Source organism: Acomys minous (assembly GCF_964271855.1).
Source record: "Acomys minous genome assembly, chromosome: 3".
NCBI lineage: Eukaryota > Metazoa > Chordata > Mammalia > Rodentia > Muridae > Acomys > Acomys minous.
The window spans coordinates 27,549,718-27,568,351 of record NC_140485.1 but is presented as its reverse complement, the minus strand read 5'-3'; the positions used below and the strand labels follow the sequence as shown (position 1 = coordinate 27,568,351).

At 45.4% G+C, this 18,634-nt stretch overlaps 1 protein-coding gene across 3 annotated transcripts in view; it reads right to left on the bottom strand.

Moving 5' to 3' along the window:
• The window catches only part of TP53BP1 (tumor protein p53 binding protein 1), a 69,812-nt gene that overhangs the window by 4,259 nt on the left and 46,919 nt on the right, over positions 1-18,634 (bottom strand). For 2 of the 3 annotated variants that reach the window (XM_084774273.1, XM_084774274.1), the window contains 7 exons: positions 14,059-14,545; positions 8,158-8,310; positions 6,249-6,520; positions 5,490-5,639; positions 4,839-5,269; positions 2,092-2,283; positions 1,525-1,740 (listed from right to left, as the gene is read on the bottom strand). In XM_084774273.1, the coding sequence (XP_084630399.1) occupies positions 1,525-1,740; positions 2,092-2,283; positions 4,839-5,269; positions 5,490-5,639; positions 6,249-6,520; positions 8,158-8,310; positions 14,059-14,545 (1,901 nt within the window). Of the gene's footprint in view, positions 1-1,524; positions 1,741-2,091; positions 2,284-4,378; positions 4,437-4,838; positions 5,270-5,489; positions 5,640-6,248; positions 6,521-8,157; positions 8,311-14,058; positions 14,546-18,634 lie in introns of those variants that run through there. The other variant, XM_084774275.1, reaches the window with a different exon arrangement.

Below are 18,634 nucleotides of genomic sequence, written 5' to 3'. Positions count from 1 at the left end.
TGCTGTTTTTATATATGGAAATCAACTAGTACTATTTCTGTAACATCAAAAACTTCTAAGACCACCTGAAATCAAAAGGTGGTTCTAGAACAGGAAAGTGTAGTGTTTAGAAGTCTTCAACCACTTTCACTGCCCAGGTCTGATTTTTCCAGAATGAGAGATTCTGAAGCATGCTTTAAAAGGGAGGGAAAGAAACAAAATTCATTGCTAACAAGCACGGTCCCAAGCAGATTCTCCCACTCTATACTGGACTCTCACCAGAAAAGTGCCAAGTACTAGCTTATAGTGTCTTTACATGGAGGTGAAGCCACAACAAAATACCCCACCTCAACACCCAGCTATCAACACCTGGGAAGGTTAAGTGAGCCACCATTTCAGAACACCCATGCTAAGATGTGCCCCAGTAAGTCCTCCAGAAGGAAATAGATACCTACTGAAGAAGTCGAATTGGGTTCATTAGAAGGCTAAGATGGCAGCAGGTCATGCATGCCTCCTGAAATAAAACCAGGATCAAGAACAGTCTCAGAGGCAGTGATGCTATGTGTATGGCACTGGACTTCAGGGTTAAGCCTGCCTAAGTTTGAGATCTGGCTTATTCTGTCACATTGAGGCAGTTAACTAACTTTTCTGTCTTAGATTTCTCAAAATTACAGAAAATAAATTCTAGCATGTAAGCTTTAAGGGATCATATATGAGGGAATTAGGATGAAACATTTGGGCTACATGTCTCACCTAGTAAACCTTTAATAAAGGTTAGCTTTTACTTTGGGGGGTGGGAGTTGTTGGGGGATTTTTGTTTTTTGAGACAGGGTTTCTCCGTGTATCCTTGGCTGTTCTAGACTCGCTTTGTAGACCGCTGGCCTCAAACTCACAGAGATTGGCCTGCTTCTGCCTTCCAAGTGCTGGGATTAAAGGTGTGTGCCACCATGCCTGGCTTAGCTATTACTGTGTACTGAAATACACAGCAGTGGTACTGGGTGGGTAAACGGGCAACACAATTCCAACAGGAGAAATAAAAGATCTGGTGCCAGGGCAAGGGAACATGGACTGCCATCAATTTGCTAGCCTGAGAGACCCCTATCCAACAGGGACAGGACTTTACAGAAGCCACCACTGCCAGGTCTGGGTCACAGCAGACCCTTGATAAACAACTAACTGAATTTTCTGAACAGTGAATAGGAGTAACTGGAAAGGGATAGGCAGGAGAAGAGGGGAGATGCAGGCTGAAGCACAACCTTTCAACAGGGAGCTTGAGAAAGCCTAAGCACAGATAGCAGAAACAGAGTCTCCGAGAAAGAAGAGACAGCAGAAGATAAAAATCAAAGAAATGTCATCCATTTTGAGTCCGCTTAAACTTCCATACTTTACTCCCCCCAAAGGGCCCACACAGGGGTCTATGATCAAGTCTTGCCCTCCTGTCTACACTGCTGGGCTCTGAACAGAGAACAGGGAACATAGGGTTGTGGATGTCAGTCTGTGACCAGCATAAAAAGGACATTGCCTTGTACTGGGCTCCCATCTTACCAGGTTTCACAGTGGCAGACTTGCGGCCTCGCTTAGCAGGGGATCGTTCCTCTTCAGAAGTTGTAAGTTTCCTTTTGCCTGACGGAACTGCTGTGGAAGTTCGGGGACTCTCTGTGGTTTTGCGGTTGGGCGTTGTGCTGCTGCTGCTGGAGGCAGTGGGGGTGGCTGGGGAGCTCATGTTACTGCGCCGTTTCCGCTTCCCTTCCACCAAATTGTCTGATGAATAACCCAAAGGTTGGTAAGTTCCCATGGTCTGAACTTAAACCTGACATAGACAGCACTGTGCTTTTGCCACCTCTCACAATCAGGAAGCCTCTTTTTAAATCCACACATGTTGTTCTAGTCACTGCCATGACTGAGATATGTTTGCTCCCTTGTAGAATTAGGAAGGCCAGAAAAACCCTAAAGACTTCTCACTTGGTATTGTAAGGACACAAGTATGGCAGTGGCTCTAGAAAGTGACAGCCATCATCAAGTAAACCACACAGAGAGGTCAAACAATCATTCCTGACTCATCTGGAAATCCTCCCTTTAAGCAGGATCCACAGGCAGCTGTTCAGGTCTTACCTAAGCTGATATCTGCTGCCTTCGTGAGGGGTGTGACAGCCTCATACGGGCCAAGTCCATATTGCTCTCTTAGTCTGTTTCCTTGCTCCAAGGACAGAATGACGGCCATTCGCTTATACCACTTCCTTTGGCCTTCTTTTTCAATGCTGTAATACAGCTCCCCAGACTCCTTCCTGTGTCCTTTCACCACTCCTGGAGATGACATCATAAAAGATACCATAACTGTAGGTGGCTTAGCACCCTCTCAGAAGGGCTCTAGAAAAACAGGCCTGAGACCATAAAGAGCCAACAACAGTAGACTGAGCTGGGCTCTTCATCCCAAACGGTTACATCACTTGGGACATAAGTAGCTACTACACTTGGATTAGACTTGGTCTTCTAAGAGAAAGTAGCCTTTAGTTAGTTATAAAATAAAGCTTCCCAATGCTGGACTTAGGGATTGTTAGTGGCTCAAATGGATCCCCCCCTCAAGTGAATGTCATGGCTTCTTAATGATCCTATAGCAGCAATCTCCTAAGCCTTCCCATTGTGGTTTCTGTAAAGAATGAAAGTGCTAAATTACAGGTAAAAATGACAATTCTAAGAATACATGTCCATGTTTGTCTACTGTGCAACAAAGCCAGTATGGAGAGGGCAAAGAAAGGAAAAAATAAACCCTGCTTCCCTGCCTGCTCTCCACCTTGCTGCTCTTGCACTGACACACAACTGTACATAGGCCTCTGGGTTATGAGCACAATATGCGACTGAGAACTCACCCAACCTGAGCTCAGGCCTAGTTCTGTTATGTGAGGATTAGGCAAGATCTATTTCTAAGTCTATGAGTGAATGAATGAATAAATAAATAAATAACACTTGCTCTTCTCTATCAACCAATAAACAACGCATCTCACACACAACATAAAATGACATCACTACTAATATCCTTCATTCCTATGAACTTCCTTCTCCATTAGCTTGTCGTGAATGAAGGGTTAAGGAACCTAGCAATCCTGTCAGGGAAGCCTGGAGCAGGAAGCATGCCCTGCTTCTCCTACTGGGCCACAGAATCAACTCCTTTACTCATCTTACTCATCTCCTAGGTTAAATCTCTATCACCAAACTAAATCCTGAAGACTACCTGAACCTGACAAAAGCTCAAGGCCAGGAGGACGCTCATCACTACGGAAGAGCCACCACAACTAGAAGCAGTGTGCTGCTGAGAGTGGCCTCACCACGTGCTGCCAACTCCTATCCCTTAGTGCACATTTAAGTCTATACTGAAAGGGCTGGATGCCAAGCTCTAAGATGGCTCTATACCAGATGCACATGATACATACAAACCCTGTGCTGCCAGGCCCACATATTGTTCCTAGGTGATGTCACACGGCCAGTGCTGTCTGTTCTCTAGTGCTGCAAGGTAAAGTGGCCCCCTGAACCCAAACAAGGGAGCAAGCAGCAGGTATTTGGAGGATTCCAGAACAAGAGAGCCTGGAAGGTCACAACAGAAAAGTTTTGTTTTTCCATTCTATTCCAATACAAGGTCAACACAATATCCAGAAAGGATGTTCTTAAATGACAACCAACACCATAGGTATCCTTAAAAATTAGCTAAGAAGCTATAGTCACAGAATTAGTATATGAAAAAAGAAAAACATTCACTAATCCCTCACTATTACCAAGACGGGTTACTACAAAAAGAACAGCACTGGCATGAGACCATTTTGAAAAAACAAAAAGGAGCATGACTCTTCAATCTGTGTACCACACGTCTCCAGCTCAGTTCCTAACAAGGCAGGCAGCGAGTTTTAAAGTCAGAAGTGAAGTAGCAAAGTAACACACACCTTTAATCCCAGAACTTGGGAGGCAGAGGCAGATGCATCTGTTAGTTCAAGGCCAACCAGGTTCACAAAGCAAGTTCCAAGTGGGCTATTACGCAGAGAAACCTTGTCTCAAAAATAAATAAATAAAATAAAAAATAAAAGTTGGAAGCGCAAGAAGACAGAATAGAGAGAGGGGAAAACACTAATGTGGAAGTGGAGACACCTGGGAAGTACCGCCTTACCTAGTGATAAAGAGTCACAGCACCAGTGATGTAATGTGATGTCACGTCCCTCCCTCAGCCCCATATATATATGATAGGAAGGGCACCTCACCTCTGATATTCTTTACAATGAAATAAAAACAAAACCGTAACTCCAGTGTACTAAGAAAACATCAGACCTAATTTGAGAGATATTCTATAAAATAACTATTATTCCTCAAAACTGTCAAGGTCATGGAAAAACAAAAGACAGAAATTGCCACAAACCAGAGGAGACCAAACGAAACATGATGACTAAATGTAATGTGGTATCCTCGACTGGATCCTGAAACAGAAAAAGTACATTATAGAAAAGATGGTAAAATCCAAATAAAGCTTGGAGTTTAGTTAACAGTAAGGAATCGAGATTGGCTTCCTGGTTCTGACAGATGTGTCAGACTAATTTAGGATACTACAGATAGGGAATGCTGGGTAAGGAAGATACAGGGGTCCTCTATCCTAACACCATTCTGTACCTGGCAAAGTTTTCTTTTATAATTATTCCAAAATAAGTTTACTGAAAACCATGATAGAAACAGTGAAGTCAATGGCAAAGGTGACCAATGGAATAGAAGTGGGATCTCTGACCCGAGAGACCCAGAAGAACAGGTGGCTGGGGAAGAACGCCTGGAGCTGCTGCCAGGGAGGACCAGTGGGCACAACGCATGGGCCTGTGTGTGGTTATTACCTGCGCTGAAGTACTCATCTTCCGAGAGGGCTGTCACCTCAGTGTCCAGGGGGATGGGGTCACACAGGAGGATGTCTTTGCCCAGCACGTCACACTCATACCCATCATCAAAGAGCAGCTTATACTTCCCGGCTCCAACATCTCGCGTGATTTTCCCAGAGTAAAAGTAGCCATTGGATGACCACTTGGCCACAACGCGGAGCCCCACAAAGCTGTTTCCTGGAGACGAGGCATCCAAGCCATCAGAGGAACCAGTAGCAGCCTGGAAAGGAATCTCTGGAGAATCACTCCGCCGCAAAGCACTAGAACCAGCATCCGTCCGCCTGGTGGAGTCTGACACGCGGGGCGTAATTCGGGTGAAGGACTTGTCATCTGGTGACATGCTAGGTGAAATGTCTTCTATGCCCAATGGACCAGACACAACTGCTTCTCTAAAAACAGGTAAGAGAAGGAAGTGAGAACAGGTCAGGATCTACCGCCAACCCTCACTCTTACCTCTAAGTCTCTTCAACCCACTCGTTGTTAATCCCATCAGAGGTAGGAGCCCCGTCTCTCAGCAGCCTCCCTCTCCTCCCTCTCCCTCTGGTACTCCACATTTTCTCCATTCTCTACTCTTCTAAGCCCCCTAATTTTTTGACACTACCCAGGTACCTGGTTCCAGTGGTCCGAGAAGGTGGGCGGCCCCTTCGCCCACGACCACGAGGTGTGACTGTAGCTTTTCCTCCCTGTCTGATGCCAAGGCCTGCATCACCATCTTCCTCACAGACTGGTGCCCCTGTCTGACTGATCCCTTTTCTAGGACTAGAGAATGAAGACAGGTTAGTTTGACAGCAGATGCTAACAAAAGCATCCTTTAACATCTCCCCAGGACCTTCCAAGTACACGCCAGGCTACACGAGCTACTCCTCCAGGACACGCGAAAGCAGCTCGCTCATCAACGCCAATCAACAAAACCTCAGCCAGGGAGCAAGGGGGATGGGAGAAAAGGACCTCTTCTTGTATTAAAGTCTATTCCCTCCTGACAGAGCTTCTTCCTGCTGCTATTTAAGAAGCCACACCCATGTCTGCCCTGCCTTCTCCTCTACTTCAGGCTCTGGATACCCATAGGCACACCAAAACCCAAGGAGACACAGCACACTGGGGGCCTATCCCAAGCCGCCTGTACTCCCAAGCAAAACATGAATAAGCTGCAGAATATAGGGATGGCAGGAGTATGTCCCCAAGATTCCCAACTTCCTTAAGGGGCTTCTCTCCCCACAGAACTCCTCCCACCCCAGCCCCCAACAGGGAAGCAGAGGCACTGAGTGATCCAGCGAGAGGTGAGGCTTTCCCCGTTACTACTTCTCCTGTGATATTAAAATGTTAGCAAGGCTGCTCCCGCTGGGTTCTCTCTAGGGACCCTGTCTGCACCTCAGTTTTCCTGGGCCTCCTCGGGAACTGGGTAAGGCAAAGTCTGTCGGTTCAGTCCCGCTGGTTTTTCCTTTGAGTGGCCCGGCTCCTCGCCCTGAGCTGCCACTGCTGTGCATGGCTGAGAGGCTCGTCCCACTTGATGTGTGGTGTGAGCTGGAAGCTTTGGAGGAGAAGGAGCTGATGTCCCCCAGGTCCCCAGAGGAGCCTGCAGTCTGTGAAGGGGAGACTTCTGTTTCACATTCCTGACATTCTACGATTGGCTCTTCAGTCTCCTACAGGGAAGAAGCAGACAGGGGCGCTAAAAGAAATGACACTAACAGCGAGCTAAGATGAAGGCTGTGAAATCCAGAGACCGCAGGAGACCTCACCTCAGCCAGGCAGAAATCCAGAAGGAACTTTCTGAAGCAATGGAAAGAGTTTATGTCTGCGTTGAACCATAGTGACTTAAAATTTTTCAAAGCATAGCCAAGTATGGTGGCACATAGCTTTGATCTCAGCATGGGGAAGCAGAGGAGGCAGGCGGATCTCTGTGAGTTCAAGGCCAGTGTGGTCTACATACCAAGTTTCAAATTAGCCTTGGCTATATCCTATAGTATTAGGTATATTGGCTATATAATGAGAACCTGTCTATAAATAAATAAATAAATAAATAAATAAATAAGAATAATAACTTTTTAATAGGTACTAACCACAAGAATGTCAAACTGGCTTCACCTTATATGCACACTTGGGTGCTAGAGCTCAGCTGCAAGGCAGCTAGTGAAACTGAACCCCAGGGGTGGTAAGGAAAGGCTCTAGGACCGAGACACACAGCTTACACAGACACAGCACAGGGAAATGGGCGTGCAAGATACAATTTTGTCTTCCTCATGTAAAATGTTTACATGGCATCGTGCTAACTGACATGGTGTAGAAAATGAAGACTCCTCTCAGTGGGCCTGGTCTTCCACAAAGAAAATACACAATACATGTATTTACCTAATACTATAGGGTAAGCCACTATAGGTGGCTAGTTTTTACTTCCCCCTTCTGGAAAAATTTTCCTTTAAGAATCTATGGTTGGGGGACGACAAGAATAGATAGCAAAATGGCTCATCAGATACCTCACGACCCAAGTCTGATAACCCAAAACCATGATGCAAGGAGGATGCTGACTCTAAAAGCTGTCCTCCAAACGTTGTCACACATGGGCCACTGTACACACACATGCAACTAAACACAAACATTAATAGATAAATAAATAAATAAGTTTGTTTTACTCCCCCCTCCCCTGAGAAAGGGTTTCTCTGTATAACAGACCTTGGCTGTCCTGGACTCACTTAGTAGACCAGGCTGGCCTCCAACTCACAGAGATCCGCCTGCCTCTGCCTCTCAAGGGCTGGCTTGAAAGGCATGCGCCACCACGCCCAGCCTATAAATAAAATTTAAAAGGAAAGGAAAGAATCCATAGGTTGGCACATAGCTCAGTTGGGAGAGCACCCTGCTCAAGTCCAAGATTGGCTACACAACAGGTTATGAAGCTTGAGCTACAAACAAAAGCTTATCTAAAGAGAGAAACAAACCAGCCAGGCGTGGTGGTGCACACCTTTAATCCCAGCACTTGGGAGACAGAGGCAAGCGGATGGATCTCTGTGAGTTTGGACCAGCCTAGTTACAGAGCGACTTTCAGGACAGCCAGGGCTATGTAAAAAGACCCTGTGTCTCAAAAAAGAAAAAGAAAAGAAACTGAAGGAAAACAATGTCAGTGCCTAGTGGCACAGGAAAGGAGGGAAGAAGGAAAGGATGGAGGAAAATAAGGAGGAAAGGAAGAGGGAGGGTGGGAGAAGAGAAAGGAAGAGGGAAAAAGGAAAGGGAAGGAGGAAAAATGGGGAGCCAGGAAGAGGAGAAAGTAGGCAGAGGAAGGCATTACCTCAGTTACTTTCCTTTCCACTTCTGTTCCATCCACGTAGTAAACATCTGTGATGACGCGGGTGACAAGTGTACGTACTTCACGAATTGTTCTCATGTGCCGGTGTAAGACATGCCCATGTGGAGGCTGGGGCATTTCAAATTCGTCTTCTCCCTACAACAAAAGACACAGAACATAGTAAGAACAAAATCAATGAACGGAAAGTGGAATGCAGCCAGAGCTCTCTCACGGTAAACTGTCAGGCGAGTGCTGCTCGAGGACTCCTGAATCTGATGTGATAATTCTCCGTTTATATACAGGTTAGCCTGAGAAGAGGCTGGGGAAGTCTGTCTGCCTGACTGGACCTGAAATGACAAAGCTCAATCATGTGTCTAGCACACTATTTTTAGAAACTACTCATTCTAATTTTTTCAATTTTTGGTTTGTCTGATTGTAGAGCTCAGACTTGTCCTCAGCTCACTCTGTACCTCAGGCCCCTCTCTCCAACTCATGATCCTCCTGCCTCAGGCACTGAGAAGTGCGTGCCACCACACCCAAGCAAGTCTTCCATTCTGATAACAGCGGTTTCAGACCCCGGCACCGCCCTGCACCAAGTGCTCTTTGATCCTTAAAGACCAGAATCAACACACCTGTTAACCAGTGAAAACCAACTTATAAACAATAAAACAAAACATTGCAAGCCTGGCAGTGGTGGCACACATCTTTAATCCCAGCACTTGGGAGGCAGAGACAGGTGGATCTTTGGAGGTTCTCTGTAGGTTCAAGGTTAGCCTGGCCTACAGAGCAAATTCAAGGACAGCCAAGGCTACACAGAGAAACACTGTCTCCAAAAACAAAAACAAACAACATAGCTTTCTCCTAAGGTTAAACAGAAAAACTATCTGTTCCAAGGAAGTTTGGGGCTAATTGTTACTTTGTTTAGACATGGGGGTTTCCCTACGTAGACACCTGCCTCTTGAATACTCACCAAGATGTGCTGCCCAGTTTTATGTCAACTTAACACACAGAGTCATCACAGAAGATGGAACCTCAATTAAGAAAATGCCTCCATAGAATCTGGCTGTAGAAACTGGGTGTGGTGGAACACACAATAATCCCAGCACCCAGAAAGTTAGAGGGAGGCAGATCTCCGTGAGTTCGAGGCCAGCCTTGTCTACAGACAGTCCAGGACAGCCAGAGCCACACAGAGAAACTGTATCTCGAAAAAAACCAACCAAATAAATAAATAAAATCTGGCTAGAGGGGGTTTTCTTACTTAGTGATTGAGGTGATACTCCTGGGCTGATGGTCCTGGGTTCTGTAAGAAAACAGGGGGAGGCAGATAGTGGGCCACGCCTTTAATCCCAGCACTTGGGAGGCAGAGGCAAGTAGATCTTTGAGTTTGGGGCCAGCCTGGTCTACAGAGCTAGTTCTAAGACAGCCAAGGCTACACAGAGAAACCCTGTCTCAACAAAAGAAACAAAACAAAAGCAGATTAGGCAAGGCATGGAGCAATCAAGTAAGCAGCACCCCTCCAGGGCCTCTGTCTTCATCAGCTCCTGCCTCTAGGTTCCTTCCCGTTTGAGGTCCCGCCTTGGCTGCCCTCAATGGACTATGACTCAGGACATGCAGATCAAATAAAACCTTTCACCCTCAAGTTTCTTTTGGTCATGGAGAATAAAAAGTTCAAGGTCAGGCTGGAGAGATGGCTCAGAGGTTAAGAGCCCTGGCTGCTCTTCCAGAGCTGCTGAGTTCAATTCCCAGCAACCACATGGTGGCTCACAGCCATCTATCTATAATGAGATCTGGCGCCCTCTTCTGGCCTGCTTGCTCACATGCAGGCATAATACTATATACACCACCATCATCATCATGATACCAAAAAAGTAAGTTCAAGGCCATTTCTAGACTACATAGCAAATGTGAGGCCAGTCCCTAGGCTATCTGAGAGACTGTCACAAAAACAAAGAAACCAAAAAATTTAACCAATTAAAATTTTTTTATCTAGAACTGAGAGACAGCTCAGTGATTAAGGGCCCTTGCTGCTCTTGCAGAGGGTCCTGAGTTCAAGTCCCAGTACACACATGGCAGTTCAGAACTATCTATAACCCCAGAGTCAGGGATCCAGCACCCTCGTCCTGTCTCCAAGGGCACCAGGCATGAACTCTACAGAATACACTTACATATCTGCGGGCAAAACATTCACACATAAAAAAATAATAAAATGGTTTTAAAAGAAACTTTAAATCTAATTTACCATTAAAAAGTTTGAACAAAACCCTATATTTTGTGACAACTTGTTCATAATACATCAAGAAAAATAAGCTTCTTTCATTCAAAAAACATGAGGCAAATATTTGGTGAACAGCTTATGGACAGCATGTATTACACTATACAAACACCTGCTGGGAAGATCACAACAGGTGTAATTCAGGACGTGACAAATTCAAACATATTATTATAAACTAATATAAATAAAACAAACTAAGAATTCTCAGACCACTATTTGTGCAGGTGATCTTCATTCCCACTGTATTAAGGTGGTCTCTGTATATTCAATTGTTAATTGTTGAACCTTCAGTGAGCTAAATGCTAAGAGCCTGATATTGTCGTTGCTACTAAGGAATCTCCTGTCTCAATGTTGTGTAAAAATTACTCCCCAACTCTCTCTGATTGGTTAATAAAGAAGCTCAAGAGCCTGTGACTAGGCAGAGGAGACAGTAGGCAGGACTTCTGTTTCTAGTCTGGGGGTCCCAGGTAGAAAGAGGAGAGGCAAAGAAGGTGGTCACTGGATCATGAGGAAAGTGCCATGCCATGCTGTCCAGGTCACCATGGAGGAGTTGCCATGACAACAAGGGTAGGGTAGAAGCAGCCAGGCTAAGACTGGAGGACAGGTAAAGGGGCACATGGCTGGGAGCTAGACCAGGCTAGTGTAGCTGAGTTAGAAGACATCGATATCTGCCCAGTTATGGTGCTTGAAGCTTATTATAAATGTAGCAGGTCTCTGTGTTGTATTTGGAAGCTAGAGCAAAGGTAGGAAAAAACCTTTAATGCTAACAACTATTCAAGCAAACAGCCAGGTAACAAACCAGAACCAGGCAGTTTCATGAATAAAATTTCTTCTAAATCTAAGAATGCGTGTGCACACATGTATCTATGGGTGCTCATGAAGGCCTGAGGTCAACGTGTCTACAACTGCTCTCCTTGAACTCAGAATTTGCTAACTCTGCTCAGGCAGCCCCAGGGATCTTCCTCGGAGCCATGACTGCAGGGTGCACACTGCATGGGGCCTCTTTACATGGGGTGCAGGGGACAGAACTCCAGGCCTCACATCAGAATGGTAAACACTTGATCAATCGAACTAATCTGCCCAACCCTCATGTCATCACCTCTAGTGCCCAACGGGCCCCAGGATCTTGCTTTAGTCAGATTTGGGCAGTTCTGATAAAAAGGACCATCTCCAAGCTAGGTCCAAAGCCCTATTTGCTCACCAGCTCTAATCCTTAGCTTCTAAGAGTCCTCCAGTGTTTCCTACCTACCACCTGCTGATGGCAATTGCTCTGCTTTCTCCTACCACCTCTACCACATCTCTCTGCACTGTCCTCATCCCGCTGTAATTCTGAGGAGGAAATGCATTGTCTACACTTCGCTTTCTACAAGGCAGACTGACTTTATTTTCAACATCAGTATCAAGTATTTCAAAGTTATATTTATCACCACAATGAAGATAATTTTGTTTTCCTTGGCAACAGGTAGTAATTTACCAAAAGCTTTCATTGATGTAACTGAACAATCTGAACTCTTGATTCTTAGCTCTGGAGTGAAACTTCTATTAAAACAGAGATGCAAATAAAATTAAAGACATGGAGCCCTTAAACTATTTCTATATTTGCAACTGTTTAATGAGGTTAGAGTGCAGCTGCTGCACGTCAATAATCGAGCACACATGCACCAGGACCATGACAGCCTGACTGTCCCCCACTGGCTGGTGCATCCTGCATCCTGGGATCTAAAGTTTCTGCCCACACAAGCAAACACTTCACAGAACAGACTTAACTGATAAAATAAGACCAGCGTCAGAGGAGGAGGCAGAAAATCAGTTCATGCCAACCTCTGAAAAGACTCTCTAAAGTTAAATATCCTGAGGACTATGTCATTATCAGTGGGTAGGAAAAAAAGCCATTTTCGCACCCCAGAAAACCTAGTTCCACACACACAAGTTTAGGGAGCATCGGAGTGCAGCCAGTGCTTCACCTGGCACTAGCCTGAGTCCTATCTACTTCAGAATTTCTTTCAAAAGCTCTGATATTCAGGAAAATTTCACCGAATCTAACAGGCCTTCAAAAGAACAGTTCCAAGTTCTCCACACTCCACTTCCAGAATTTTTTCCCCTAATACTCTTTACCTATCACTGGCTGCACTTTTTTAAAGATTTATCTATCTGTGTTGAACCACCACGCCCGGCCTAGCACCTTTCTTAACATCCTATCACTCTGCATGGCATTGTAGCAGTGTCTACCAAAAGCTGTATCAGTCAACAGGTAGGAGCTGGAGAGATGGCTCAGCAGTTAAAGTACTCAGCACATGGAGAGAACTGGAGTTCAGTTCCCAGCATCCACACTGGGTGACACACAAACGTCTGTAAGCCCATCTCTCACGGGCCCAACTCCTCTTCTGGACTCACAGGCACATGCACTAATGTGCACATTCATTCATCCATATTCTCACTCCCCCCCCCCCTCTCTCTCTCTCTCTTACACACACACACACACACACACACACACACACAAATGCATGGACACATACACAGAATTTAAAATAAAATAAATCTTAAAGGGCAGTTGGTACTGGAGACATGGCTTATCAATTAGGAACACTGGCTGCTCTTGCAGACCCAGGTTTGGCTCCCAGAATCTACATGGCAGCTCACAACTGTCTCTAAAGGATCTGGTATCCTCTTCTGGTCCTTATGGGCATCTGTACTCATGTAGCATATACAAAAAATAGACACATACAAAACTAAACAAAATAAATCCTTAAAGAAAATCAATAGATGAACAGCACCCACCAGTCTTCAGACAGGCCAGATGCAGCAATAAGTGCTTTACCCCTCACAGCATCTTCATGTAACATTTAAACCTGGTCCTTAATGAGTCACTTACTACCTGTCATCGTCATCATCACAATTCCCCTTTTACAGAACATGAAGACTTCTAGGACAATCCTACCAATACTTATGACCCCTACAATAGAAGCAATCCTAGAGAGCACGCCTTATCCCTGCTCAACTCCTTTGTCATTCTTTTTAATTTAAAAAATTATTAGCCAGGCATGTTGGCATACACCTTTAATGCCAGCACTTGTAAGGCAGAGGCAGAAGGATCTTTTTGAGTTCAAAGCCAGCCTGACTACAGAGTTCCAGGCTGGCTATACAGTGAGATGGGCCCTGCCTCATAAAACAACAAACAAGATAAAAATCAACAGAAAAGAAAAATCAACAAAAGCAAAAAGAAATGTCATTGGAGCTGGGGAGCTGGCTTGGTCAGTAAAGTATTTGCCTCACAAGTATTAAGACTTGAGTTCAGACTGCCAAAACCAATATACAAATCTGAGTTCAGTGGCAAACATCTGTAATTCAAACAATGGCGAGATGGGAGGAGACACTTGATCCCAAACTCAGAGGTCAGATAGTCTGCGCTACGTGTGGGAATTTCTGACCAATGACAGACCCTATCTCAAACAAAAAGATGAAAGACAGCTGAGGAACAACACTTGAGATTGTCTTCTTTCTCTCTCTCTAACACACACACACACACACACACACACACACACACACGATTGTTATTGCAAGCACTAAACTGAGACCCTCAGAGAATGCCGAGTCTGTAGCTGGGCCCCTGAGGAACTCAACTGTGTGCCCACCTGGCTGTGGAGGGACTCTGTATCATCTACTGGAGCACTGGCCAGTTTGTCTCCAGTCCCCCTCTCAGTCTGCACAGTGGCATCCTGCTTCCCAGAGGTCTGCTCCACTGTGCTGGTCCCCTGCTCACACACATTCTTCACAGTCTGGGTCGCTGCTGAAACAGTTTCTGGGGCACACAGGGAATGGTCCACGGTCTGGATTCCTATGTTATTCTGGGTGGGCCTTTGCATCAAGACCTTACTGGGCTTTTCCTGGTTAGCACTCAGGCCTTCGAGCAGGTCTGTTTTCCTCACTTCTCGTTGAGGGCTGAATGACCCCTGTGTGGCACTCTGCTGGGAAACAGAAGAAGCCGAGTCCTCAGAAGCAGCAGCATCCTCGTCAGGCTCAGTGGGCCTCACAGGCTGTTCATTCTGCCTGAGTATTGGGGTACCATTTGGTTTTTCTTTGTCTTCTTCTTGAGTATGTGGAAAATGGAGCAAATTCACCCTGAAAATGAAACATAGAAATGCCATGTATCATGGTTTAAATGCAGCTTAATCCTAAGCTTGTGTGGTGGCACACATCTATAATCCTAGCACACATGAGGCTGATGGTCATGAGTTCAAGGACAACTAAAACTATAATGTAATACTGTTTCAAAACATAAAATAATAATAAAATAAAATAATCTCCCTTGTTATGAGATGTTAGAAGGATAAAAGCTAAATCCAACTGTGTACAGTATTTTAGAGTTGGGCCTTTGGGAGGGGTGGGAAACTAAGACCTGACAAGGTCACCAGGATAGGGAATTCATGAATGAATACTGGTGGCTTCATAAAAAAGATTAAAGGGACAAACACACCTTTAATCCCAGCATTCAGGAGTCAGAAACAGGTAGATCTCTGTAAATCCGAGGCCAGCCAGGGCTACATAGTGAGATCCTGTCTCCAAAGAAAGTGGATTATTAAGTGGTGTCCTGCATTTCATGAGTCAAATAAAACTTCCTTTCCTCATGGCTTACCACATCATGGTACTATCATTAGCAACAGGAAAATAGGCCAAGGGAACTAAGAGAACTCCAAAGGTGCACACAAGAAAACGAGGTCAGTAACAAGATACAAGGTCCGTATAAAGTCTAAGCAATCCACTTTAAAAGCCATAAGCACAACAATAACCCCATCGCTCAAGCTGCAGAGGTAGGTGGCACTGTAAGTTCCAGCCCAGCCTGCTCTGCACTGTGACTTCCAACACAGTTGGGCTACATGGTGAGACTGTCTCCAAAAGAAAGAAAAAGAAACACACCGGTCAGCTGCCGGGCGTGGTGGCGCACGCCTTTAATCCCAGCACTCCGGAGGCAGAGGCAGGTGGATCACTGTGAATTCAAGGCCAGCCTGGTCTACAAAGTGAGTCCAGGACAGCCAAGGCTACACAGACAAACCCTGTCTGGGGAAAAAAAAAAAAAAAAAGAAACACACCGGTCAGCCATGACGTCTCATTAGTTTTAAGAATAGTCTTAGCAGTTTGTTTGTTTCCCGTTTTTTGAGACAGGGTTTCTGTGTGTAGCCTTGGCTGTCCTGGACTCACTTTGTAGATCAGGCTGGCCTTGAGCTCACAGGGATCCACCTGCCTCTGCCTCCCGAGTGCTGGGATTAAAGGCCACCACACCTGGCAGTTTTAACATTCTTCACTGACTCCTACCACTCTGCATGTGTTTTGCTTCCTCCTGAACAGTAATTTAGAAGTACAATCTTCAAGGAAGAAACTTGCAGGTAAGATTATGGTCTTTCCACGTCAAAGGCCATTTGGTGGTCACAGCAAGTGCCCAGTCTCAGTGCTGAACTCCCTGGGCATCTTCTACACCCACACACCTCAGAGGACGACAGTGCTTAGGATGTGGCCCCAGCTCTTTGTTAGTCTTCCCACTTGGGAACCACTGTGTCTTAATTAGGTTTCTATTGCTGTGATAAAGACCATGACCAAAAACAACTTGGAGAAGAAAGGATTTACATGGCCTACACATTACAGTCCATCACCAAGGGAAGCCAGGGCAGGACCTCACAACAGAAACCCAGAGACAGGAACTGAAGCAGAGACCAGAAAAGGAGTGCAGCCTGATGCCTCATAGAGCTCAGAGCCATCTGCTCAGGAGAGGCACTGCCCCTCCTGAGAAATGGAGAAAGTGCTGCCACGCTTGCCTACAGGCCATCTAACGGAGGCAACTGTTATTGCGGCCTGAATCCTATTTATGAGGAACATTGGCTGAATAAGAGTATAGGGTCCACTGAAAACGCACGAGTAGCAGTTACGTCGTCTTCATGAGATATGAGTGATCATAAATGCGGCAGTGCTGAGCACAGCAGACATATAATCACCACCAGCTGCGTAAGAAAGCAATTAATGAAACGACTCACCTTCAAACTCAGGTTTAACCTTTAAAACAACGAATTCACAAGCAAATAAGCTGGATGAAGGCTGACAGGACTCAATTGATAATTTCAAAACTGTAATTGTTTCCTCTCCTTAAGCTTGTACATTTTACCTCACACTATGGACTAAATATTGGAGCCTGAAAAACTCATAAACCCTAACGTCCCAGAAGCCAGCAGGGAGAGTGAAGGTCCTCAGGACGCTATCACCCCATGAAGGCAGAGCGGTCCTGGGGCTGTGAGTGCACTTGGTGTTTGTTGGTTTGGGTTGGTTTTTTTTTTCAAGACAGGCAGCACTAAGCAGAGAAACCCTGTCTCGAATTCCTCAGTTGAGATTCCCTCTTCCCAGATATGTCTAGGTTTGTATAAAATTGAAAAAAAAAAAAGAAGAAGAAGAAGAAGAAAGCAACCAGCACGCAGTGACTGACTTATTTTTCCTATAAATTAGCTGAATGTTGCCTATAAGGCAAATATCATAGTTTTCAAAGTGACTGGAGGTGTTAAAAGTAAACAGTTCTCTAGGATAAGAAACCCAGGCCTAGGCCGGGCGTGGTGATGCACGCCTGCAATCCCAGCACTCAGGAGGCAGAGGCAGGCGGATCGTTATGGGTTCCAGGACAGCCTGGTCTATAAAGCACTTTCCTGGACAGCCAGGGCTACACAGAGAAACCCTGTCTCCAAAAACAAAAACAAAAAGGAGAAGAAACGCAGGCTAGCAGGTTACATACAAATCTGTCTTATCTTTGAACAGTTTACAATAAAGCTTGATATTACACAGGTTGTCTTAGTTTGGTCTCTATTACTATGATAAAACACTGACCAAAAGCAACTTGGGGATAGGAAGGGATTTCTTTGGCTTACAGATCACAGTCCACCGGCAAGGAAGGCTGGGGAGGAAACTCATGGCAGGACTTGGAGGCAGGACGTCAAGCAGAGACCATGGAAGAATGTTGCTTACTGGCTTGGCTTCCTCTGGGTTGCTAAGCTGCCTTTCTTACACAACCCAGGCCCATCTGCCTAGAGATGGTACCACCCACAGTGGGCTAGGCCCTCCTCCATTGATTACAATTAAGAAAATGCCCCACAGACATGGCCACAGACCAATCTAATCTGGACAATTCTTCAGCTGAGGTTCCCCTTTGCAGGTAACCCTAGGTTAGCGTCAAGTTGACATCTGAAGCTAACTATGACACAGGCACTTGATATCTGTAGTTTGAACAAAAAGAACGAATATTCTCTAAGTCAGTAAACTATAAAAGCAGTGTGCTACTGCCATATTAAATAAGCATAAACGAGTGCATCTCAAGACTACGTCACTTGTAAGTAGAACAAAAGTGAAATAAACCCCCACATGTGGTGCCTCACTCCTGAAGTCCCAGCCCCTAGGAAGCTGGAGGCAGGAGGGCTGCAGTAACTCCAAGGCCTCCCGGGCAATAGATTAAGGTTTTCTTTTCTTTTTTGTTGGTTTGTTTGTTTCAAGACAGGATTTCTCTAGATAGCCCTGGCTGTTTTGGAACTTTCTTTGTAAAACAGGCTGGCCAAGGTCTATAGAGTGAGTGGTGGAAAGTGACTGAAGAAACATCTGATGTTGACCCCTGCTTTCCACATGTGTGTGCACACACATGGTGTCACATGCCTTTTGGATCTCTAAGTTCAAGAGCAGCAGCATCTACATAGCAAGTTCCAGAACATCCTGGGCTACACAGAGAAACCCTATCTCAAAAAGAAAACAAACAAACAAACAAACATAAAAAGCATGTGTGCAGCTGGGCGTGGTGGCGCACGCCTTTAATCCCAGCACTCAGGAGGCAGAGGCAGGTGGATCGCTGTGAGTTCGAGGCCAGCCTGGTCTACAAAGTGAGTCCAGGATGGCCAAGGCTACACAGAGAAACCCTGTCTCGAAAAACCAAAAAAAAAAAAAAAAAAAAAAAAAAAGCATGTGTGCTCCCACAGACTCAGCAAGCTGAAGCAAGAGCGATGCGTAAGCCCCTGAGGTCGGCCTGGGCGCAACAGCACACCACACAACACCACACAACAAACAAATGGCAACTTCACAGACCAGTAGCAAGCAATGCCAAACAACAGTATAACCTATTCATAAATAAATAGCCAACTTCACGAAACAATGCCTATCAATACCATAAAATTGAATCAACCATATAATGAATTG